Source organism: Eumetopias jubatus, unplaced genomic scaffold (genome assembly GCF_037043125.1).
Source record: "Eumetopias jubatus isolate StellerSeaLion01/CBP00866 unplaced genomic scaffold, mEumJub1_p1.0 scaffold_9, whole genome shotgun sequence".
NCBI classification, from domain to species: Eukaryota; Metazoa; Chordata; class Mammalia; order Carnivora; family Otariidae; genus Eumetopias; species Eumetopias jubatus.
In genome coordinates, this window is record NW_028274815.1 from 130,614,358 (window position 1) to 130,641,090 (window position 26,733).

The 26,733-nt window shown below is 50.8% G+C and overlaps 1 protein-coding gene across 5 annotated transcripts in view; it reads right to left on the reverse strand.

Moving 5' to 3' along the window:
* The window catches only part of NFATC2 (nuclear factor of activated T cells 2), a 137,545-nt gene extending 131,843 nt beyond the window's left edge, over positions 1-5,702 (reverse strand). For all 5 annotated transcript variants that reach the window (XR_003612581.2, XM_028125194.2, XM_028125191.2 and 2 more), the window contains exon 1: positions 5,378-5,702. Coding sequence is in view for 4 of the 5 variants with exons in the window: in XM_028125194.2 (XP_027980995.1) it covers positions 5,378-5,507 (130 nt within the window). In the remaining variant the exon portion in view is untranslated. The remainder of the gene's footprint in view (positions 1-5,377) is intronic.
* Positions 5,703-26,733: the final 21,031 nt, after the last annotated feature.

Consider the following 26,733-nt stretch of genomic DNA (forward strand, 5'->3'; position numbering starts at 1 on the left):
CCCAAATAACGCTGCTCTAAGGTTTTAAGGGCCTCGCTCCCAATCGCCTCCAGAACAAAGCGCCTTGAATTTGGAAGCGTGGATGACATGTGTTCATTGGTGAAGAATGATTAGGGCAACTTTCTCCCCATTTCCTTCGCCTCCTAGACAAGGCCACCGCTCAACCCTAGCTCTCGTTTCACCTTTCTGGCTGCACCTGGAGACGCTGTTTGTACAAAGCAGGCTTAATAAGGCCTGTCCTTAACTGCACACAGACGGCAACGTCTCTGAATGTCACATGTGTTCAGCGAAACTGCTTGCTTAGGGTAGAACTCTATTTTTAGTAAGCACCAAAAAAATCCCCATGATACCCTATCCCAGCACCTTGTTCGTCCCTATTTGTTTACCAGCCTGTGTCCCATACTGGCCTGAGGGCCAGGCAAGGGGAGGACCACATCGAATTGTCTCTACACTCATCCCCGCGCCCCCGCCCAGGGCCTGGCACCAAACCAGCATTCAGTGAGTGTTTGCCGAAAGAAGGAGGTTTTCATTGTCCCCGGTGAATGGGTTGAGAGCAGGTGTTCCTGAGTGGAAATGCGGGTGACGAGAGGGAATGGGCTCCAGAGAGGTCTGTGAGTCTACCTGAAAAACGGTGTGAAAGGCACATGGAGGGCAGAGGGGGATGTGTAGGGGGGCGTGCAGGGGTTATGCACGTGAGCAGCGTGTACGTGCCTGATATGTGTGTACATGCACTCCTATAGTGTATGTGCATGTGGGATCTGTGGCTTTCATCAGCTTTGCAAAGGGCTGTGACTCAAAAAGTTTAAGGACCACCAGAATTGACTACAAGACCAGGAGGCCTGAAAGGTCAAGGTTGGTGCCATTTGCATTAGCTTACCAGGAGGGACACACCAGACCCACTGAGGCCTACCAGCAGTGATCGCGCCCGATGGGTCAGTCCCTGACAGTCCAGAGGGGATGTGGCACTTCCGGAGGTGACAGGGACTCCCAGTACCCACCCATCTCTCCCAGTGTTTTACACATTGGGAGAAGTACTAATTCATCTCACCGAATACGCAAGCACACACAAAGGAATGAAACTTCTAATCTGTCCACTGACAACCAGCACACCTCTCTCCCCTCCACGATGAGGTTAGGAGCACTGGTCAGGACTCCCACAGCTCTGTCCCCGTTCTTTCTGTTACTTTTTTTGACTGAGGGAGACAGCTAAGTATAGTAAGAGTCATACTTCGCATGCCTCTAAGCAAATAAATTTGAAAACCTAAATAAAATGGATAATTTCTTAGAAAGATATGGCTTACCAAAATTGACTCCAGTAGACACAGAGAGTGCAAGCAGACCAATTCCCATCGACAACAAAGAACAGAATAGAATAGAGAACGGAAGAGAGAAAGCAATCAGAGAACAACCCCATAAAAAGGCACCAGGTCCGGACGGCCTCACGGGGGAATTCTATCACAACTTTAGAAACAGGAGAGTCCCAACAATACATATGTTGTTCCTGAGCATAGAAAAGGAAAGAAATCCAAACCACAGAAAAGGAAAGAAATCCGAACCACACCAAAAAGGACATTACAGACAAATATCACTCATGAATACTGCTGACAGGAATCTTAAACATTATCAGACACCAGCCCCACCACCATAAGTGACCAAGTGGGGTTCAAACCAAGAATTGTTCAATATTCAGAAATCTATTAGTATAAGTCAGCATATAAATAGATCTAAGAAGAATAAAATCATTTTTCCATAGATCCTAAGAAGCCAATATAATTCAACTCTCATTCTAATCAAACCTCTCAAGAAAATAGTCATGGGTAGACACTTCCTCAACATAATAAAATCCATACACTTCAGTCCTAGAGCAGACATCTAAGATATTCCTGCCAGGGTCAGAAACAAGGCAAGGGTGCTACCGTCCCCACTACTAGGTGGCAGGCTGCTGAAGGTATTATTAGTCAATGCCATTAGACAAGAGAAAACCACAGAAGCACAATTTGAGGCTCTAGCTCCGTGAGGGCAGGGCCTGGGTCTTATTCCCTATTATATCCCCAGGATCTAACACAATAGATGCTCAATAGTTAGTGGGATGAATAAATGAATAACAGCTCACATTAACTGAGCACCTCTGTTAAGAGAGCCAAGGGTTTAAAAAAATGCTCATAACAAATCACACTCTGTATTGATTTAAATAGGTCAGGGGGCGCCTGGGTGGCTCAGTCGGTTGAGTGTCTGACTCTTGATTTCAGCTCAGATCGTGATCTCAGGGTCGTGAGATCAAGACCCGTGCTGGGCTCCGTGCATAAGATTCTCTCCCTCTGCCCCTCCCGCTCCCCCACTCTCTCTCTCTCTGTCTCTTAAATAAATAAATCTTAAATAAATAAATAGGTCAAGCCATTCAAGGCAAACAACCCTGTGAGATAAGTACTATTATTTCAACCATTTGACAGATAAGCAAACCAAGGTCCAGAGAGGTTAAAAGACTCACCCAAGATCACTCTGTTGGTAAATGTTTTAAACTCCAGTCTTGCCATAGTGTCCCTTACAAACTGCTTTGCATCTCCCTCATCAGACGAGGGAACAGTGAACCCTCACACAGTAGCTCAGAACGCAGGCTCTGGAGCAAGACTGCCAGGTTCATGTTTCAGCTCTGCCATTTACCGACCCTGTTCTCTTGGGGAAATGCCTTCTCCCGTGCCTCACCGCCTCCTCCGTAAAATGAGCATGACAAGAGTGCCCACCTGCTAGGGTTGGAGGGTTACTGCATGAGCTATAATAGGATCTGCTAGGATGCTAGAGTTCCATACAATGAGCATCCGACTTTCCCCAAGCTCCTAAGTACCATCACCAAGTTCTGACAATGTCTGTCCCATCCGCCGGCCCTTTCCTTCCTTGACTTTTGCCAAGCTCATGCACAGAGCTAAGGGCAGCCCTCACATGCATCACCAATATATTGTCACCTGGGACAAAGCCCAATGGCAAGCTAAAGGCTAGCGTCAGTCCTTGGGGAGTTCCACCATTCAGAAGCAGAGAGGTGACCCCATTAACATCTGGGTAAGCCAGAGGCAGACCCACATCTGGAAGAGCTCACTTTGCCTCCCAAGGCTCACAACACCCCCCCTCTTCCTCAGCCATGATGCTGCCTACTTCCCAGCAAGGAACCATCATTTACAGATTCCAGAGCAAACTCCCCACTCTGTAAGGGGGGGTGCCACACATAGGAACTCCTTTCCAAAGAGTATAGTTTGCAGAGGAGGGACTTTACAATGGAGAAACCTGACACATACTACTTTGGCCAAGCTGATCAAGGTCAGTATCAACGGTGATCAATCAAGTTGATAATAGGTACCCTTGATAGGATGTGATGGACACAGTCCCGTCAGCTGTGCGGTCTTCGTCCCCTAAACCCATAGCCCCAGCCTTTGCATGAGGGAAACATCAGAGAGACCCTAACTGAGGCACACTCTACAGTATACCTAACCAGTGCTCCTCAAAACTGTCAAGTTCATAACAAACAAGGACAGTATAGTTCATAATAGTTCATAATAATGCATCAGTATTGGTTCATGAATGATAACAAATATATTAGTGTAACATAAATAAAATGGGGACCTGGGTGCTTGGGATATGGCAACTCCCTCTACTGTCTTTACAAGTGTTCTGTGACTCTCAAACTGTTCCAAAAAAATAAAGTTGTTTTTTTTTTTTAAATGATTCCAGGGTTTTCGCTGTGGCCATTTAGACACCCATCTGGCGGCCACCAAGCACCACTTGCCAAGAAAAACTATAAAAAGCACCTCCCATCAGATCTGGCTTGGAAACTATTTCCCCGGAAATCTCCCCTGTGCAAAAAAAAAAAAAAAGAAAAGAAAGGAAAAAAAAAGTTAACTGATTGTGAATCTGGGAGGGGTATATGTTCCCTGCAAAACAGGACTTTAATCTTAACAAACAAAGAGCGTGGATGTTAAAGGAACCTTAAAGGGATCATTTGCAGATTCTTAATTGTATCTTTTCAAAGCAAAGGAAGGCCTCCAGATTGCAACTCGAGAAGACTGGTCTCCTTTGTTGGCTAATTATTTCCATCTCCAGCCAAAATACAGAATGATTTACTAATTACCATCTTCCTTGTCATCTAAGCCAAAGCAAAGCCCCTCACCTAACGTGGCCAGTGAAGACCATGAGGGAAGAAAAGTTAAAACTTCTCATTCACCTCCCTTACACAGCATCTCTGAGAAGCACCAAGCCTCCAGATATCTGTGAAAAGGCCTCCTGCACCAAGCAGCCTGCACAACCCCTTCCTGCACTCCGGATGCGGCCAAGCCCCAGCACATCTGGAAGTTACCAACAGGCCTGCCCCTGAGGCTTCAACAAGCATTGGCTGGGCTGGGCTGTCAAAATTAGGAAGCCTGGTTGGGGTTGGATTTGTTGTTGTTGTTGTTGTTGTTGTTGTTGTTTTCCAAGACAACCTGCTAACCAGAAAGATACAGTGAGGTTGGGCAGGCAACCTCCTCCCCCTTCTGACAAATGTTTCTGCTAACCCACGTGAAGTGATGGCCCAGCCTGGGGAAGTCCCCAGCCACATCGGGCACCTAAAAGCATGGACTGACAGGTCGCCGAGGCAGGAATAGGCTTCTTCTTCCTGAATCCACACGCCAGGCTTCCCCACCAAACCCCACACGCATGATGACTGGGGGCTAGGGGATCACATAACAAAGCTCGGATTGATCCATTTGGGGTGATCCACAAAGGCAGTCCCAGAACCCAGGGACGAAAGGGGCTGGCTTCCTAACACTGAAGCCAAATCACCCTCCAGCATCAGACACAGACAACCTCTTCACCGGTTTCAACATCGAGTCCCCAGCAAGGTCAGCTCACAGGCGGTGCTGTCTGGGGAGGGGGGTGGGTCAGCGACCCAGGCCCTGCTGACCGTTGGGCGCAGTTGCAACCTCTTTGTGCATCAGTCGCCTCCCTACTGACTCCATTCTTTGGCTTCCTCACCTCCTCCCTCCAGGGGCATATCAATCACTTCCTTTCCCCTCCGAAGACCCTGCAGCAGGCAAGAGCCAGCTGAGGCCCCTACCACCCCTTGCTTTGCTACAGCGACCCTCAGGGACAAGTCACCAGTGACTGCAGCCTGACGCCCTACTGGGCAAGAGTGAGCCTACCGCCCCCTAAAGGTGGCAACACAGTCCCAGACGCCTCGTGCCCTCCCTCTCACCTGGGGAGACGCACCCCTCCCTCCCTCCCTCCAACCCCCCCCCAAAGTGGGACATCGGGACCAAAGAGGGGCCCCGCGTCCACTCCGCAGACCCAAGCCCCCGCCCGGACTCGGGGGCGAGGGGGGGGGGGCGGCAGGCCGGGAGGAGCCTCCACCGACCTTCGATAGGATTCAAATACTCATAGTCGAAGAGGATGGAGAAGTCGAACTCGTCTTGGGGGCTGCCCCCGGGCTCATGGCCCGGGGCGTCCCCGCCGTCGGGCTCGGGCTGCTGCTCCGGGGCGTCCATGGCGCGCAAAGCGGCGGGAGGGTGGCGGGGCCGGGGGCGAGCGCGGGCGCGGCCTTCTCCTGGGCCCCTCGCCGGGAGCGGGGGCAGGAAGCGGGGCGGACAGGCGGCGGGAGCGGCGGCGTCCCTGTCCTCGTGGGGACGCACGCGGGCCCGGGAATGGCGCGCTGGCGCAGCGGGTCCTGGACGCGCCCGGGGAGCTCGGCGGCGGCGGCGCGGGCTTCCTGCTCCGGGAGGCACCTGTTGCAGCCCGCGGAGGGGGAGGCGGGGACAGGGCGGCCGGGCCGGCGGGGGCGGGGCGGGGCCGCCACCCGGGCCCCGGGGGAGGGAGCGAGGGAGGGGGAGGCGGGCCGGCCGGCGCCCGGGAGGGAGGAGGCCGCCGGCCGGCCGGGGCCGCACCGCCCGGGCCCCGCGCTTAGCAAGGGGCCCCGGGGCCACCGCCGGGTGCTTCGGCGCGGCCGCGCTGGGACCCGCCGCCCCCCCCCACCCCGCCTCCCTCCCCGCGGGGACCTGGGACCCAGACGGGAAAGCTGGGGCCACTCGTGCTTTTGCCCTACGTGATCAGCTGATGCCATTCCTTTCCCTCCTCTCAGGGTGTGAGGGTGGGGGGCACCCATTCCCTTCCCCCGCAGACAGCGCCTCCAGGGGTTCCTGGGTGCCCACAGCTGTGGCATGATTTTCACCTCCAGTTCTGTCGCCTGTATACCCCTGAACGCAGTTTCCCAGGACCTGGGAACGAAGTGTAGATACTCTGAGAGCACAAGCCCCACCCTGACATCTGTACCTCTTCGGCCTCCTCTCATGTGCCTGGTGCCGGGGACCCAGCCTGAACCAGACCCTGATGCCCCGGGGAAGCTCAGGTCGGGGGTATGGGCATGAAGGTGATAAACAAGAAAGGTCATCTTGAACAGTGTCAGGAGCGAATCACCAGCAGTATGGGGTAAGGGTTGGCAGCTGGGGAGGCTTTCTCCTCTTGGGTGGTCAGGTGGGGCCTCTGGGGTGGGGGGGTGGGGGGGCGGTGGACCTAAATGACCTGGGGAAAGAGAGTTCTGGCAGTGGGAACCAAAGGGAAGCTAAAGCCCGAAGGGGCTCCATGTGCCCTCCAAGCCAGGAGGGCAGTGCAGTTGGAGAGGTTGGCTGGTAACAAGTACATCCAGACACTGGTTAAAAACACAGATTCCCAGGCTCTCGCTGGAGTAGAGGCTCAGGAATGGGTATTTTTAAATAAGCACCCAAGATGAATGTTATGAGCAAGTACATTTGAAGAACACTACATAAGGACCCAGTACCACCAACCGCCCCCCCACTTCCAAGGGTCTCAGACCAGGTTGGCTGAAGTCAGAAAATAGACTCACAGAGGCAGACAAGGCAACAACAGTGGTCTTCCACCCTAACAGAATGTTAGAATCACCTGGAACACCTTTTCAATGCCTGTGCCTAGGCTTCGGTCCAACCCCCAGGGAACCAGAATATCCTAAGGTATTTTTTTTAAATGACCTCAGATGAATCCAAAGTGTAGCCAGTGTTGAGACTCTCTGGAGCAGAAGATATGGTGGGAGAGGTTCTAGGATTCCCAGAGAACCACAACTTGACCTCACGTGGGGAATGACTCAAATCCTTCCCCATGTGCTAGGAAAAACGGAGAATGTGCATCCTTCATGGGGAGCCATCTCCTCTCCATTAAGGAATTTGTGCAAGGCTAGTGATCATCACTCATTCCACAAATATTTGCTGAGCACCTGCCAGGTACCTGACATTGCTACAGCTCTTGGAGATGCAGCCATCAACAGGACAGCGTCGCTACCCTCATCATGCTTTTATCCTGGAAGCAAAGAGACACAGCAATGAATAGGGTTTTCCAAATTGCACTTAGATCAGTGGTTCTTAACCCCAGTTACGCATTCGAGTCACCTGGAGAGCTATTTAAACATTCAATGGCAGAGCCCCACCAGAGACCAGTTATAATCAGAATGTTTGAACGTGGGGCCTGGGCTTCAGGGTTTTGTAAAACCTGCCCAGATGCTCCTAGTGTGTGGTCAGGGATGAGAAACACCTCCATTTCAAGGGACCCAGGCCTAGCCTCAGGACTTGCCATCTTTCAGAGACTTAGGAAGTACTTTCTTATTGTCAGAGCAGAAAATGATCCTCTTCTTTAATTCCTAACCGTAAGCAGAGCGACACTGGGTGTAGCCAACAAATATCTAAGGTTAGCTGATAAATGTAGGTGGAGGAGGAGAGAGTGATGACCTAGACTGGGACATTTAGAGCCAAGCATCTAGAAGGAGATGGGTGCTCTTGGGTCCTTGTGACAGGACCCAAAGTCCAGACCCTGAAATGTGATATTTATCACGGATAAACAAAGGAACCAGCCTGCCCTTATGCTGTAGAAAAAAAGAAGGGCTGGTGTCACCCTCCCATGTCCTTTCTCATCCTCCACCCATAATGATTAAATGCCTCTAATCTAGTGGACATCTGTTGATTTTGCCTACCCGGAATCATTCCCTGCTTCTGATAACAGCATCCCAGGGTGTTCCATTGGGAAACTACTCTTGACACAATTTTGGCAAAACTATGAACCCAGTTGCCCCACCCAGCCCTGGCAAAGTGGATGCATGACCAGGCTTGACCAGAGAATTTTATCTCCTCTAGCCTATGAGACCTACTAAGGCAGCGGTCACGACTGCCTCATTCAGACACAGCTTTATGTCCAGTGGATGTGTGGATGGGTAGATGGATGAATGGAAGAGTGGGTGTTTGGATGGATGCACGGATGGGTGCACGGATGGATGCACGGATGGATGCACGGATGGATGCACGGATGGATGCATGGATGGATGCACGGATGGATGGATGAAAGAGCGTATGTTTGGATGGATTAATCAATGGATGCATACATAGATCAATTGATCAATTGATGGAAGAATAGATAATAGTAGATGGATCAATCAATGGCTCAGTGGAAAAGTGGATGTTTGGATGGAAGGATGGATGGACAGGTGGAAAAAGAGAGTTTAACTCTCCTGTGTGTGTAAGTTCCTTAGATTTTAACGACCCCTATTCAGCCGGGAGTCTGCTTGTCGCTCTCCCTCTGCCCCTCCCCACACTCACAAACACTCTCTAAAATAAATATATTTAAAAAAATAAAAATAAAAAAAGACTCTAACTGCCTTAGTTGTTCCTCTGAACAGTGGATATATTTTAAAAGCTTCTAAGTTTTGGAATCTGCACCCTAACAATCAAGAGTTCTTTGAAGGGAATAGGTTCAGACTAGGCCCTGACCCAAAACAGTTTCTGCTAGAGCAGTAGGAAGTGAGAGGCTTTTCTTCTCAGAGGGCCACCTTGAGGGTGGGGGTTTGGGTTGGGGGGAAGACATATTTTCAGTTCCAAAATAAATAATTTGTGCTCTTAGAAGCAAGGACTAGGAGCAGAATGCATGACCTTTATGCATTCAGTGGCCATCCCAGGGGGCAGGGGTGGGACGGAGGCCTTGACAGTGCAGCTCTGTCAACCTTCTCTCTGCCCTGTGGCTGACCTCCTTGCAGAGGCCCTGGCCTCTTCGTTTTTCTCCAGTCTTTCCAACAAAAGTGCAAGGGAAGCCAGCAAAGCCCCTGAGAGCTTGAAACTTCTAGCACGCCTTGGTACTGTCTGGCCCTGTTCCAGGAATTCAGCTCACTTCAACAAGCATTTACCCTAATGTTTAATTGCAAACCGAGGTAAGCACCACAAAGAAAAGAAGAAGGTGCTACCGAGCTTGTAACAAGGAAACCTGATGCAGATATAGGGAATTCAGGGAAGGCTTCCCTAGGAGCCGATGTTTCCGCAGAGACCAGAAAGTCGTCGGGAAGTTGGCCAGGAAATAGTGAGGGGAAGAACTAACAGCCAGATGGGGAAAGTATGTGCAAAGGCCCTGGGGCTGGAGGAAATCTGACGTGTTGGTGGGACTGAAGGAAGCCTGGAACCTGAAGAAGGTGTAAGGGAAGGCTGGGAGGTAAGTGGGGCCCTGGAACCATGTGGAGAATTCTGGACATAAGAGCAATGGGGAATACCCGAGCAGTCTCAGGCAATGTGTGACAAGACCATATTTGAGTTTTTAAACAATCGCTTGGGTTCTGTGTGTTGAAGAAACTGGGGTACAAGGCTTGAAGTGGGATGATCAGTTAGGAAGTGCCTATAGCCATGGGGGCAAGGGGTACTGGGAGGAGCATGGCCTTCAGGGTGGTGGTGAAACCAGCAGCAGGACACAAAAGACACACACATGTACCCTTGTCCTTGGTCCACACTTGAGTTATCTCTTTTCCTCTTCTAGGCACAGTCTGATTCCACCTGAACACGACTGTCCGAGGAACACTGGTCCTGGGCTCTGAGCCCCGAGGCCCATTCAGGTGGGCCCTGGAGGGACCCTCTACCCACAGCTCTGCCCTCCCTTCTGTCTTCTGGCAGAAAGCTCATCTTCATCTGCAGCCCGACCTCTCCCCTTAAATCCGGGGGCATGCGTCCAGCTGCCAACCCAACCTTCCGCAAGGGGGTCCAACAGGCATCCCAAAGTGACCGTGTCTGCACCAAGCCCTGGGAAGCTCTGAAACCTCTCTGCTCCTCTCTAGTCCCAGCTCAACTCTCGCCCCCCCCCCCATTCATCCACTTCTCTGACCAAAATCCAAGGAGTGGCCGGTGATCCCTCTCATTTTCTCATACCCACAGGCAAACCTGCAGCAAATCTGGGCATCTCTATCCTCAAAATGTAACCTAGACCCAACTGTTTCTCACCAGCCTCCCACCCCAACAAGCCACTTCCGCGGACAACTGCAATCGCCTCCTCCCTGGTCTTGCTACTTCCACTTTGCCTTTACACAGAGCGGCCACAGGCAGCCTCTCAAAATATGGATCCCGGAAATCCTCCTGGGCCTTCCCATTAAGTTTAGAATTAAATACAAACACGTCGGCCTACAAGGCCCTGGATAAGCTGCCTCCAGCCCCAGCTCTCTTTGACTACCATCTCTCGCCATTCACCCCTTCTCTGCTCATCCACCCGCTCCTTGATAATGCCAAGCACAGCCCCACCTCAGGGCCTTTGCACCTCCTGCTCCCGTGGATATTTGCCTGGTCACCCCCTCACTTTGTTCATGCCTCAGCTCAAATGTCACCTCCTCAGAGAGACCTTCCGTGACCACCCCAATGAAAATAGCGCCCCCTAGCCTTCTCTGTCCCCACAGCCGGCTTTGTGTTCGTTCTCACGACCTTTATCTCTACAGTATATGGTACTCATCTGTGTATCTATTCACCTGTTGTCTGTTCTCACGTGAATGTAAGCGCAACAGGGGCAAGGCTGTGTGTCTGCTCTGATCACTGGTATATCTGGGGTTGTCAGATTTAGCAGATGAAAATACAGGACACTCGGTTAAATTTGGAGTCTAGATGAACAACACATTTTTTTTTTTAGTGCAAGTATGTTCCATATATTATATGGGACACATTTAAGCTAAAAATGATTCATTGTTTGAAATCCAAAGTTACCTGGGCACCTTGTATTTCTGTCTGGCAACTCTGGCTATATCCTCAGATTCTAGAATAGTCCCCAGCATGTGGCAGGTAGTCACTAAAAGGCAGCTGAAGGAATGAATGAACAGTGCCGAACAGAACATCCCCCTGAGAGATCAATCCAACAGGAGCTTGTACCAGGAGGAGCCCCTGGGTCCCCACTTTCCTCAGTTTATTGGGACTCATCAGGGATGTCCTGAAATCTGGTGTTTTGCACAACTGATGACCCAGCCTCTAGTGTGGTTATAATACCTGTAATCATTTTTATATAAAAACACTGCATCTGACTCAGTGGCTTTAGGGAAATTCTGCCTATACATGTTTTTATGAAAGAAAGAAAAGAAAGAAAAAGAAAGAAAGAAAGAAAGAAAGAAAGAAAGAAAGAAAGAAAGAAAGAAAGAAAGAAAGAAAGAAAGAAAGAAAAAGGAAGAAAAAGGAAGGAGAAAAAATACTTCTAGAATATATGTTGTGTTATAGAAAATATGTGCTTGGGGTTATTATAATAAGACTGGTACATTTGAATCCAGTCACCACTGCCCCCCAACCACTGACCTCCCTGAAGGACGATGGTACCCACAGGCGTGAAAACACAAATGTCTGGCCAAGGTTGGGGTGACCTAGTGGTGGAAGATGAAACATCCCCGAGCTGGGAGGCCCAGGATCCAAACCAAGTTCTTCCTCTAACTCACTCTGCAACATTTAAGCAAGTCACCTGGACTTTCTGTGCCTCAGTCTCTCCATCTGTAAAATGGGGGGATGAACTGGTCATACCTGAGCCCCCGTTCTGGCTCTAATATTCAAGGATTCTTTAATGCTCCCCGAGCGGCCTCCAGGGCCATCTTCATGGGTGTACAACCTGGGCCGCCACACGGGACCCCATGCTCAGAAGGACCCCATACTTGGCTTAATGCTCTGCTGTCATAAGATTCTTAATTTTTTAACATGGGGCTGCACTTTCCCTTTGCGCCGGGCCCCACAAATGACGCACCAAGGCATGATGGCAGACTACAACAAATAAGTCACAAATTCTCATCACAAACTCCACGTGCTGACAACACCCACTATTATCAAAGCTTGACTATAAAACGTAGGCACTGAAACATTTTTAAGTCTGATCCAAAAAGCAGGAACATTCTCTACCAGGTTCCAGAAACAATCCCACCTTGACACCAGCACATCCTGGGATGATCACCCTACATGCTACTATCATAATTTATAGATGGATGCATTTGACTCCTCCAGGCCTGGAACGCAGATAAGGCAAATGAGGCTAGACTCAAGAAAGCGCCAAGTAACTCAGCAATCGATGAAATGATATTTCTGTAAAGTGTTTTTAAAAATCAAAACAAATGCAAAAAAAAAAAAAAGGATCCTTGGTGAGCAAATTATGACAATCCTAATAAAGACAGAATGAGTAGGAACAGGGCGGTGCAGAGCCACACCAGAGCCTGAGGCAAAAAGGAAAAATGAGTAATACTGATCCCGTCTTTATTTAAAATTCTTATTTTCATTTTTGGTTCAGCATGGATTTTTGACATTAATTTTGATTTTTAAAATATTACATTAAAATATTACTCATCTCGATTATGGAGTCTTTTGGCGTTCCCTTCTATTCTGCATTCCCACCAAAGCCATTCTCAGGAATGAGCTCCTTATGAATCAGGGAAACAAGACAGTTTGAGAGCTGACTTCTACTCCAGTCTGACACCCACAGGGTCTTTTAAAGCCTGCATAGGACTTCTCTGCCGTGAGAAAACAATTCTCCAGGAGAGGGTTGCTGCAAAAAGCAGTGGGTTGAAGCCAGCTGCCTCCTGTGCAGACATTGACCATGCAGCCTCCAAGAGAGTTCTACTAAAAGCCCGAACCTGAATCCAGGTGTGGAATGTGCGAAGATGCTCCATTTGACAGCAGCAGAAATCACAGGTTTGCCGCATATCTCAGCCAAATCCATCGTGCAGGCCCATTGTGTTTGGCCTGCTTGGTCGTTTTTTTTAAATCCAAACTAACATTTTTAAATTGGGAGATTTGGGGGTGTCTGGGTGACTCAGTCGGTTAAGCATCTGCCTTTGGCTCAGGTCATGATCCCAGGGTCCTGGGATTGAACCTGCAGCTCCCTCTCCCTCTGCCGCTCCCCTTGCTCGTGTTTGCTCTCTCTCTCTCTCTCTCTCTGTCAAATAAATAAATAAAATCTTTAAAAGAAAATAAATTGGGATATTTTACATAAAAATCCCAATTTCCAGTATCTCCTAAAAACCAGGAAGATCTGGCCACAGCAGGTGCAGAGTCCCACGTGGACCAGTCGGCTGGAGCAGAGTAGGAGCTCTTCCCTTCAGATGCTTCTGTTGCTCTCAGGCCACCACCCAGTGGGTCCGTGTCCTCGTGAGCATGTGAGCGTGAGACCCTGGCTTCCAGGCTCTTCACTCGTCCTGCCTGGTCCCTGCTCACCCAGCATGTCCTGGTTGTTTCTCCTCTTCATTCCTTGCTTTATAGCACATTTCCCTCTGCCTCCTGAAACGGATCCTTAGCAGGGGAGCATGTCAGCAAACTCACCTTCCTCCTAAACCACCGCCCTTGCCTTTGATTAAGCGTGACGAGCCGCCATCGCTCTGCCCGGGAAGCTTCATCTACTGAAGCAGAGCCTTACGGGCAGGCACGGCTGGTTGGCTAGTTAGGAGATGGAGGGCTGCTTAGTCTCTGCCCACCCCCGCAACCATTCTCAACCATCTGCCTTCTCCCCCCGTCACCCAGGCCGTCCCCCTAGATGCCTCTGCCCCCCAGCATTGCATTTCACATCTCCATTCTCTCCCCTGCTATAGTCTTCACGGACTGGAACATCCGTGTTGACGGATGGTCACACTCTTTGAAATCAGGAGTGAGGAGGACAGCAAGCTGACTTCAGGGACCTCACAGCGACTCTCCATCAGCTGCCCTTCGGCACAACCACACCCTGGTCCCCCAATAAAACCACATGGCATCTGTCTCTCTCTTGCATTCCTCTGTCAAAACCATCACTAGATTTCACTTAAACCTTCAGTTACTTAGCCATGTACATGGCTTCCCATATGATTGGGTCTCCCCAAGTGTACAAAAAGAAAAATCTTGATCTGACTTTCAAATGCAAACAAGCGTGTCTTTCTATATCTTGGATTTTCTCCATAAGATCTAGCTGGTGCCTTGACCCCAGTGGAACCTCCACACACACACCTCCGGACTTACTGGTTCAGCGACTGAAGTAGGCCACCCAGAACCTACAGAAAAGACCCTAGAGATTTGGTGGACAATGGACAGACTTGAAGGTTGTGAGGCTGAAGGAAAGAACTAACTTGAATTTAAAACAATAAACAAAGTGGCAGCTAGCATGAACTGACCGCTTTCTCTACGCTGAGAGCATCACAGACAGGATCTTTATACCTCCAAGCACCCGCCCCCCACCCTGCCACGCGTAAGGATTGCTATTATCCACATTTCAGTTAAGAAAACTAGGCACAGAGTAGGTTCTGATGTTACTTCTAAAGTCACACATGCCACCACAGAAATGGTTTTGTCCCACACAAGTCTGATACTCATTACTGAGTCACACTGTTCTTCGGTTATTAGCTAAGGGCGGATTTGCTAAGGGATATTTTGGACCAAGATGAAACGCTGAAAAATTTCTCGTGATTCCCAGTGATAGCAGAGGGTGAAGGAGGGGCCCACATGGGGCATCTAGGCTGGGCTGAGAGGGAGATGTGTCTAAAGTGGTTCGTATTGTTCACAAAATCAATGGCATCTACCGCCGGTGCCAAAGGCATGGACCATTCCTGCAGGACCCCAGGGCTCCAGGGAACACAGTGTGAGAACCACAGAGGAGAGCACTCTGTGGAATGGAAACCACCTCTCCCAACCTCCTCTGTCCCGTGCTGGTCCCAGCCACCACCGTCTCCCACCCAGGCCACCGAAACAGGCACCCATCTGCATTCTGAGCACCTACTCTTACCAGCTAGAGGCTGCTCTCCACTTAATGGTCAGTATGATCCTTTGGAAAGATTAATGAGACCACAACCTGTGCACTTAAAATTCCCCTAGTGCCTCCCCATTACCCTGAGAATGAACTTCAGACTGCTCCTGCCCTGGATTGCCTCCCTGATCTCATCTTCTATCATGCTCCCCTCCACCTTTGGGTTCCAGCCTCCAGCCATACAGGCTTTCTTGCTGTTCCCTGAATGTTCCAAGCACATCTCTCTCCTCGGGGCCTCCTCCTTCTGCCTGGATGCTCTTCTCCCAGATATTCAGAGGGCAGTGAAAAAGACATCTCTTTAAAGAGGAAGGGGGCCATTCAGTCTGAATCAGCAATCCCTACTGTGTGGGTTAAATTGTGTCTTTTCCCAAAAATATATTCAATTCCTAACCCCAGGTACCTGCGAATGTGATCTTATTTGGAAATAGGGTCTTTGCAGATGTCATCAAGTTAGGATGAGCTCATTAGAGCTAAAGGCTGGAATCCAGTGACTGGTATCGTTATAGGAAGATGAGAGGACACACATACACACACAAGGAAGGCGGCCACATGAGAGCAGATACAGAGACCGGAGGGATGCATCTACAAGGATTGCCATGAGCCACCAGAAGCTGGAAGAAACGGGAAAGCATCCTCCCCTAGATCCTTCAGAGAGATCATGACCCTGTTGACCCCTTGATTTCAAACTTTGAGTCTCCAAAAATGTGAGAGAATAGATTTCTGTTGTTTTAAGCCACCCAGGTTGTGGTAACTTGTGATGGCAGCCATAGGAAACGAATATTCCCACCCACCACACATGCATGCACACATACACACATGCACATATACATGCATACACACAGAGAGATGCATATACACGCATGTGCACATGTACACGCACACGTATATACAACATACATGCATATACATGCACACATATACACAGTGCACACACGCACATACATGCGGTCATACACATGCACACATACACATATACATGCATGCATGCACACATAGATACACAAACACACATGCACACATGCACACACACGTATATACAACATGCATGCATATACATACACACATATCACACGTGCACACACACGCACATACATGCAGTCATACACGTGCACACATACACATATACATGCATACATGCATGCACACAGATACACATACACGAATGTGCACATGCACGCGCACACGTATATACAACATACATGCATATACATGCACACATATACACAGTGCACACACGCACATACATGCAGTCATACACATGCACACATACACATATACATGCATGCATGCACACATAGATACACATGCACACATGCACACATGCACGTGCACACGTATATACAACATTCATGCATATACATACACACATATACACACATGCACATACATGCAAACACGCACATACAGTCATACACATGCACACATACACATATACATGCATGCATGCACACAGATACACATACACACATGCGCACATGCACACGCACACGTATATACAACATGCATGCATATACATACACACATATCACACGTGCACATACACACGCGCACATACATGCAGTCATACACGTGCACACATACACATATACATGCATACATGCATGCACACAGATACACATACACGAATGTGCACATGCACGCGCACACGTATATACAACATACATGCATATACATACACAAATATACACACATGCACATACATGCACGCACGCATGTACATAGAGTCATACACCTGCACACATACACATATACATGCATACATGCATGCGCACATAGATACACATACACGCATGCGCACATATATACAACATACATGCATATGCATACACAAATACACATGCACATACATGCAGTCATACACATGCAGTCATACACACACATACACATGCACACGCATGCGTGGATACACATATGCAAACACGCACACCCCACTGCATGCACACATGAGTGTATGCACCATACACACGCACACGCATGCGTATGTGCATACGCCAGGCCATTCACAGCTCTATGCTCCTATTTGAGTCTTTAGCATTTGACTCCATTTGGAACTATCTTGGATGTTCCCGGGCTCACTTGCTTGGTGTTTGCCTCAAGAGGGCAGGCTCTGTCTCATTCACTACCCTTTCCCTGAGTGCTCTAAAACTGTTGATGAAAATGAATGAAATGGTCAAGGGAGCCTCTAAGCGGGGGTGAGAATGAGGCGGGCCGTGAGGAAAGGGGCAGTGAGGCTGGCAGAGGCCGACGGAAGGCCCGAAGGGCGTGTGTGTGGAGAAGCAGAGTGGGCCTGACTGGCTCTGGCAGCGGCGCCAGTCACCAAACAGAGCCCTGGCCTCCGAGAGAGGCCATGAGGACATGGACCCCTGGACAGCCCCACTGCGCTGGAGAGAACCAGAAAGGGTGGGAAGTGGAGCTGCCTGAAGTTACTGAGTAGCCCAGAAAGTTAAAGCAGAAGGAAGGAGAAGACCCCTGCCCACAGCCCCCCCTGCTCCCCATGATGTGGAGGGCGGGGTCCTTTAGGCACCACAGCCCCCTCTCCCGCTCACCGTCTTGCTGTGTGGTCCTGCTGCTGGAAGCAGGGGACACAAGACTGTGGGGCCCTGAAATGCCAAGCTTGGGTCTGGGCCTGCCCTCGAAATGCCTTGACCATCCCCAGCTCAGTTTCCTCATCTCTAAACGGGGATCATATTCTATACCAGCCTCTTGGGGGTTTTGTGAAAAGCCACTGAGATAATATGGGGAAAGGGCTTGGCCATACAGAATGTGCAGGAAAAAGAAAACACGTCCCCTTGTTGTTATGATCATTCAGCCTAACAGGGAGCGACAGGGCAGAGTGGGTTGCGTCCAAGCTCTGTGACTTAGCCATGTGACCCCGGGGGGTGACCATGCTTCCTTGTGCGAGATGGGCACAAGTAGCTGTCAGGCTGGTGTGAGGTTAATGAGGTGGTACATGGGAGACCCTTAGGATGGTGCCTGGCAGGTAGTTGGCAGTCCAGAAGTGGTGGTCTTTGGGGCCGATTCTTTGCAGACAACAGCATGAAAGCGTGTGCCTGTTGGATGGCCCAGGAAGAATCCTGTTTAGGTCTCTAGCCTTTGGTGGGAAAACGTGGAAGTCAAAGGCCACCGTCATTGTGAAAAGGAGAACAAAGAGAGTGAGCCAAAAAGCAGGCACGGTGCTCCAGAGTTTAAGTCTTAGTTCCGTGGCCTTAACAGATCACATCACCCACCCCACCACACTGTGCGTCATCCATTCATCCATCTGTCCGTCCATTAAACACAAAGTACTGAGCACCGACTAAGTGCCAGGTACTGTTCAAGGCCCTGGGGCCACAGGAGTGAACAAGACAGCTGTGGTTCCTGCTTCCTGGAGTTGAAGTCTGAAAGAAGACACAGATGAAGCATGGCCAGTTACCCCCAGTGTGACCAGCACAGGATGGGGTAGCACAGGGCGGGGGCCTCCAATCCAGTCTGAGTGGTCAGAGCCTCACATCCCTGTTCTAACAAAGGAAAAAAAATAGAAACCTGCCTGGCTGCTTCCGGGCGAGATGTGAAATACTCCATCACTCACGTAAGTAGTCAGGGAGATCGATCCAAGGTGAAAATGCAAGAGAAAGCACTTGGTACTTGGCTTTTTAGTTTGGATTTTGGCGGGGGGGGGGGGGTGGAGGGTAAATATTGAACTAATGAATTATACAGTAATAATGACAGCAATTATTTATGAAGTGGGTACTTCGAGGGTCATATTGTTTATTAAAAGATTGAAACTCTCCAAAGATTCATAAATCATTGCCATCATCCCCTCTAAGGGTCTCTGCTGTCTTGGGACCTTCCCCACCATTCAGCAAACAAAGGGTTAAAACCTGGGCCAGCAGGGGAGTCTGCTGGGACCCTGCCCCTGCTGTTCTGCCTGGTTGATGCTCAGTTATTAACTATTACTCCACATATCATGACGATCATCCTTTTATCCGTGGGGTAGTTGAGACACAGGAAAGTGAAGTAAGTTACCTGCCTGAGGTCAGGCAGCTAGCAAGTGGAAGAGCCAAGATTTGAACTCAGATCACTCAGGTCTCAAGCTATTGGCTTCTCCAGTGTAGAAGTGTCCTGGGCCCCACCATAAAAACAGAAATAGACCTGGCCCTGTCCTAAAGGGGTGTATGACCCAATTAAGGAACATTCGCAATAAAGGTAGTCGGAGGAGCGTCTGGGAAAATGAGCGCTTCTCTCTGAAGTTCTAGGGAAGGAAGGAGAGACCTGAAGGTCTTGCTGGAGGTGGGCTGACGGGGGATCGACAGAAGGGCTTAGCCAGGCAGAGGGGCCCTTGGAAGGGTCTCTGACCAGTGCAGGCAGAAGGCAGTGCTGGCTAAAAGCCTCCTGGCCACCTGGGGACTGTTCTTCCTCTACTGGACATGGACACATCACACCTTCGTTCCCCTGAGGCAAGGCAAGAAGCGCCCACCCCCCATTCAGCCTACAACTGAAAAAAACAAAAAATCAGCTGCTGCCTCAGTCTCCCTGACTCTACTGATGATGCTTGTACCCTTCACCTCCTCCCACACTGCTCTCTTTCCCTTCCAGGATACGTCAGGGAACAACGTGGTACTGCAAAAAGAACCCAGGACCAGGGTCCGGTCTGCCTCCGCTCCCTCATCAGTCAAATGGTGTTATGAAGACCTGGGATAATATGAATGAGTTCCAGAGGCAACAGAGCGTATGGTCAAGAGGCTGGATTCAAATTATGGCTCCTCCACTTCCCTGCTGGGTAACGCTTGGCCAGTTACTGCACCTCTCTGGGCTTCACTCCCCTCCTCCGTGAAGGAGACGATAATTGTACTTACCACTCACGTATGCGCGCCAGGCATTGTGCTGCTAACCTGCTGTGTGACCTCAGACAAAGTAGCTCTCTTGGTCCTCAACTGTCAGGCAATAATAACCTTTAGTGTGTGCTTACCTCATGTTCAGCACAGAGGTGAGGGTTTCATGTGCACGATTTCATGGGGCGCTCATGACAACCCCCCCGAGATCCCCACCATCGTTACTCCCTGGTGCAGCTGAGGAAACAGGCTTTAGAAGCCATGATCTTAGCCCAACCTGTGCCACTGGGAAACTCCAATAAGTTAAAAGAGTACCTTGAGAGATTTAAAGCACCACATCCCTTCAAAGAATTTTTGCTGTGAAACCCGTGTCTATGGCACCGTGTTGTTGTTTTGCATCTTTAATCAAGTTGACCAAGTGCTGACTTGCGAGCATGACACCATAGTAGGGGCTTTACCTGTGTTACCTCACTGAATCTCACAGCAACGTATAAGGGAGACATTATTATTGGCCCCATTTCACAGATGTAGAAACCGAGGCACAGAGAGGTTAAGTCACTTGCCCAAGATCACACAGTTGCAATGCAGCCAAGCAGGAATTCTAATCCAAGCAGAAGACTGGGAGTTTGGGTCTGGGAGTGAGCAGAGCTTATCCTGGGTTTGTTTATTCCTAAAATACTTTCCATCATCCCACTTCAGATAAAACTGAACACACCTCTTTCAGCTCTTCAGTCTTTCCCAGGACCTTGACCCGGAGCTGCACAGCCAGGTCAGTATTTTCTTACCATGCAAATATTTCTATTCACTATTGCTGACCCCGCCCATCTGCATGCACACTTCAGGTCTGTTCCTAGGCTCATGGCGGTGTTTGAGTTTCAAGGGCCATTCGGTTTTTCCCTCAGGAGACCCCGATGCAGGACACGGCTGAAGCCTTCATGCTGGTTGTCTTTGATGCCTGGAATTGTATTCTGTGTGCCCAGCTGCCTTGGCATGCCAAGTGTGGTTTGCCGGGAACAATGTGGTACCCTGTCTCCCACATGCATACACACACACTGGCACGCACATACTCACAATCCCTGCACACATGAGCTTGGGCCGGGGAGGGAAGGCAATGCACGTGCACACCCAAAATACACATACTTCAAAACCTGGAGAGAGGAGCAAGTTCATAAACCCAGAGCAGAGGTGTAGCCACCCCAATAAAATGTGAGGCTTGTGTTAGATCACACAGTGAAACAGAGCTTTCTCCTCCAAGCTCTCTGTTTCTCTCTCTCTTTCTGAATAGAGCTAAATGTGGCATTAGTCTGTCCCCACTCCCACCCCCACCATCATAACATCAAACACCATTTTCCAGTACGTATGACAGTAAAAACCAATTCGTGTCCATAAGGGATCTGTCAGCTGGCTGAGGGTATCGCATTTACAGATGATGCTGTGCTCGTAATGTCTTGTGGCCATTGATGTCATATGCTTGGCCACTAGCAGAGAACAGGATAAACTGGTACCCGTAAAAATGTTCAAAGCATTGGCAGGGTCTTGCTTTCAAAAGTGCAACTCAGCTAAAAATATATGCCATTGAGGTCCGCTGTGGCAAAGCACACCATTTACCTAACCCAAGGCATTTGGCCTCACTTGGGTTTAGGAAAAAAAAAAAAAAAAAAAAAAAGCCCTTCAGGTTTATTTACTGAAATTGTCATTTCTTTTCCCCCAGAACTTTAATCAGCCACACAGAGCACAAAACCTACATTCAACTCCGATTTTATGACACGAGGCTAACTCCTCCTACGCATATTTATTTCACTTAACTCTTGCAGTCCTGCCGGCTGGGCAGTGCCCCCCGCTATTCATGGGGCTGGCCTCTGAAAAACGCATCACACTGCCCGGTTCCCGCTCTTAAAGCCTGCTTCATTAGCGTGCAGCCTAAAGCCCTCCGCAATCCCAACCAGATGGCTACTTTCATATTATATTCTTATACGTTAAGCCCCTCCCGTAAGATCCAAATAGTATGATTCCAGGGCTAACTCCAAGAGGAGGGGGAAAGACAGAAACGTGGAAAGCAGAGCGTAATCAGATCGCCAAACAAACTGATGGTACATTGCACTTAAAAGGGGGGCCGGAGGACTGCATCCATCAGGCACATCAAAAAGGGGGAAAGAAAGTTGTTTAAATGTCCCCGGGTATCTGCTGCTCTGTTAGAAAGCAAAACCCTCATCACTGTATCTATTATACAGTCAAATGTCAAGCGTGTTTTCCCAAAAGAAGAAAAAAAGCTAAATGATGATGATGATGATGATGATGATGATGATGATGCAGCGGATTGGCATCTGCCGTCAGAAGCCCAGGGCTGGAAGGGTTAAGCAGCCAGCGGTTAATGGCACGAATCTCTCCCACTGTGCCACGGAGGGGACAGTCCTTATGACAGACCTGCCCAGGGAATCCCGCCTGGGGACGCCTCACTGCCCCCCGCAAAGTGGCCTCAAGCCGGCTGCCCCGGTCTCCCCTCCTTGGCCAGGGCGAGGGCCCCTCTCCTCCTGCCCCTCTACCTGCGCCCCTAGGAGATCGCAGTCCCCGGGCCTCCCAGCGACCTCAGCCAGGAGCTCAAAGCGCTGCCTGAAAGGAGCAGAAGGGACAGGGCTGGGACGCGGGAGGACGAAAAGACGGAACCCGAAGGCGAGTCGCTTACCTTGGTCTACAGACCCCATGATGCGGAGGGGTTGGCAGTGCCCCGGTCTGAACGCAGCCTCTCTCTGCATCTGGAGGGGATGGGGGCTCGGCGCGCCGGGGGAGAGGGAGAGCCGCGGGGGCCGTCCTCCCTAAAGCATGCTCGCCGGGCTGCCCCGGCCCAGGAGCCTGCGAGCGGCCCGGGAGCTGCGCGCCTGCCGCCTCCGGGCTCGGGCTCCCGGCTCCCGGCTCCCGGCTCGGGCTCCGGCTCGGTCTCCCGGCTCCCGGCTCGGGCTCGGGCTCCCGGCTCCCGGCTCCCGGCTCCCGGCTCCCGGCTCCCGGCTCCCGGCTCCCACCTCCCGCTCCCGCTCCCGGCGCGGCTGGGCGCTCGGGCTTACTCGAGAGGGAACGCGACTTCCTTCCCCGCGCTCCGTGTTTATAGGCTTTCAATGCAGTAAAATAACGGGATTCCCTCACTGTTTCCTCCTGTTTATCCAGCGCCATGGAAACCGCTGGATCCCGGCCATCTCCAAAACTAAGGGCTTTCCTGCAAACTTCACACTCAGGAATCCATGACGTCGCCTCCTCCGTGGCCAGCCAGCTCCGTGGCTCCCTCGGCCGCCAGCACAAGTCCCTGATTGTTCGGGAGAAAAGTCGGGGAGAGGGAGCAGGGGCGGGCAGCGGCGAGGACAAGAGGTGGGGGCTTCCAGGAGCCCCGCGGCTGTCTGCAAGGATGGCCCGGCCACCGCCTGCCCTAGCCCGCCGCAGCTCTTAGCAAACCGTGCCCCCCCCCCCACGACTCCCAGGTCCCCCGTTTTGCAAGCGGGCCTCTCCCGGAGCGAGCTGCCCAGGGCTCAAACCCACAGCCCAGGTGCTCAAGGCCCCTGGATACTGACCCAGGGGCCCTTGCAGGTCCCTGGGGCCTCTCTGGCTGCCCCAATTTTTTTGTCTTCGGGGATGGTGGGGGGGAGGGGAGGGGAGAGGAGGGAAAAAAAAATAAATAACGGTGCCTTGTGTCAACTCTCCAACTCGAAGATTTTTTTTTTTCTCGAAGAGTTTATTTTTAGATTCATTTAGAAAACCCAAGGTTTCCAGTGATGCTCAGAGGCTCCAGCAATAATGAAATGGCCAAAGAGACGCGGAAACCAGGCAACCCATGTGTTTACACATGCTCTGAATAAACAGGAAAATAAAGGGAAGGGATGTCATGAACTTTGCACACTCTCCAGAAGAAGGTCCGTGGGATGCCACGAGTGGCTCCCATCAATGGGCCACAGACCCCGGTAGGTGTGGGGGGGACAGAGGTGCAGTTGTCAAGATGCTCTTTCTCAGTGTCGCCCGGCTCGGCCTCTTCACCTGCACGCCGGGTGGGAGACACTCCGGGCCCACAGACAAATAGCCGGCTTTGACAGTGGCCACTGCAGATACTGTTGATCAGACTGTGGGTAGCACCAAGGCTGGTGACTCATCAGCACCCCCACCCCCTCACAGACAGACTGGAACTTTAAGAGCACTGAAAGTTGCTGGCTCCATCTGTGGGACCACTCTGTTTTCCAGGCCTCAGCTCTCAGACATGACCACTTCTGCTGCAGACGCTGTCCCTCAAAGAGCCACTGGGGAAAGCCCTCACCCCCGCCCAGCCTCACCACCCCCCCACCTCACCTGGAAGCCAGCATCAACCCGCAGGGCCCCCAGTGGTCGGATGTACGGGTCGCTGTGCCCCACTCCTGTGCACCCGGCCTTGTACTCCCTTACCTTGAATTCCTTGCAGCTGCCCCGCAAGCAGGGGATCCTTCTCCCGCGCTTTCCAAAAGGGAAACCGAGGCACACCGAGAGCAGATGAACTTACCTGTTGCTTTACTTGGCAAATACTGGAGTGCAGCCTGTAAGTCCAGGGAGGAGATTCTTTTCAGTGAGCCTACTGAGGAAGCTCCACTCCCTGAGGACTCTGCCACCCCCTCATCAGAGGCAAGAACAGGGTGACCAACCATCCTGGTGGGCCGGGATTGAGGAGGTTCCCAGGATGCAGGACTTTCAGTTTCAAAACTGGGAGAGTCTTGGGCAAGCCGACACAAGTTGGTCATCCTCGGCATGAATGAAACTCGGCACTCAACTTCCTTTTGCTGCCATCCGGACAGCAGGTGGACTGTGAGCCACTGTCTTCTGAGGATGATCACTCTGCACAGAAATACTATGAATAGCAAGCCCTAATTCGGCACCTACTGTGTGCCCGGCCCTGAGCTAGAGTCCTCTATAGAGTCCCGCTCTTGACCCTCCGCAAAATAACACCCCGACCCTGGGAGGGGCTGGCCCTGCGTTGTCTGAGACAGTCACCACGAGCCACAAGCAGCTATTAAAATAGAAAATAATTAACAAATAAAACATACACATCAGTTCTTTGGTTGCACGCACCACACTTCAGGTGCTCAAAAGCCACACGCAGCTATTTGCTACCAAGTTGTACAGGGCAGCAGAATAGGCGGCTTACCTCACTGTAGAAAGTTCTATCAGGCAGCACTGGGTCGGAAGACCTAAGAGACAGGAGAGAGAGCTCTAGAATCAGACTCTTGGCTCTGCCACGGTCACTTACCCACTCTACAAAATGGGGACACCATTAATACCTTGCTCAGAGTTGACATAAGAACGGGATGCTAAGAACAGGAAGCCATATAATAAGTGCTTGAAATATATACTAAAACAAAACAAGGGGCGCCTGGGTGGCTCAGTCGGTGAAGTGTCTGCCTTCAGCTCAGGCCATGATCCCGGGGTCCTGGGATTGAGCCCTGAATAGAGCTCCCTGCTCGGCAGGGAGTCTGCTTCTCCTTCTCCCTCTGCCTCTCCCTCTCCCGCTTGTGCTCTCTCTCTCGTTCTCTCTTTCAAATAAATAAACTTTTTAAAAAATCTGTAATGAAATGAAACAAAACAAACAAACAAAAACCTTGCCATGGTCAAATTGGGAATAGTGCTTAAGCCAGGACTGAGACTGTTTGAACCTGCAGTCCATGCCCTTGACCTCCAAAAGCCTCCCTTTATTAAACAACTATGCTGTCTAGGTCATGCAAGAGAGTCTTTGCAGGATCTCGTTGTTCATCTCGCCTTCCCACTGGGCTTGATGCTGTGAGCCCCATTGACAGATAAGCAAACTGAGGCTCGGTGAGTTGATGTTCACACCACCCGCCTAGACTGGAACCCAACTCTGTTTGGCTGCAAAGCCCGTGTTCTTGGCACCACGGCCCCTGCTCCCAGAGGCCTCCCTGGGAGCTGAGGTCTTAGAGGCCAGAAGCAAGGCAGGAAACTAGCACGCTGGGCCCTCTTCTGCCAGACTCATTATCGGGGATAATTTTAGACTTAGTCCCACCCAGGCTCAGGCCTCGGAGGCGAGTCCCCATCTCCACAGGTGCCCAGTGCTGCCGAGAGGGGGCCGCCTTCTGGAACTCGGTAGAAGTAGCGTTAGCCACATTTTTATGGAGCCCACTCTTTGTCACAGTTAAGCATTTTTCCCTTTTAAATCACTCTCATACTGCAAGGATTGGAGCCGGGGGAGTCGAGGCTGAGTCACCTAATTTGCCCTTATGGGCTGCAGCTTTGGGCTTCTTAGTTTAGCTGTTCAGTTCCTCAGACAATTTCTTTCCTCTCCCAGTGCCAGGGCAAGAAATATTTTGTCCTTTTGAACTGAACCACCCACTGTTTTTCACTTCTCTCGAGCACTCTCCCTTTTTTTAAGGGATGCTCCGAGGGGGGTGGGTGGGGAGCTTCCGCCCACTAAATTATCCACGAAAACTCCCAAAATAGAAGCTCTCAGCTGGGGTGGGAACGGGCCAGCATATGAGGAAAAAGCGAAAAAGAAGCTGAATCAAAGCAAATAGAAGGAGTCCAGGTGGCCGTGGGGAGAAAGGCCCGGGGAGACTGCAAGACATCTGGGCTGCAGGAGACCTTGAATCACCGGGGAAGCCTTTTATTAGACTCTCTTCCCCCCAACAGCCCCATAAATAAGAAACACAGGTATTTCTGCTGAGACGCCACTTACTGGGCCTGTCCCCAACAACTGATTCAACACCAGGAATATTTAGAAGGATTTGGGCATTTTCCCTGAGGGCACCTCACTGGTCCTCCGGCTGCAATTATAGCTCAAGTGTCACCTCCGTCTGCCGGTCACCTTGACCCGCGGCCCCTTCCTGCCGAGAGGCAGACAGCAGGGGAGAAGGGGGCTGGACGACCACGTGTC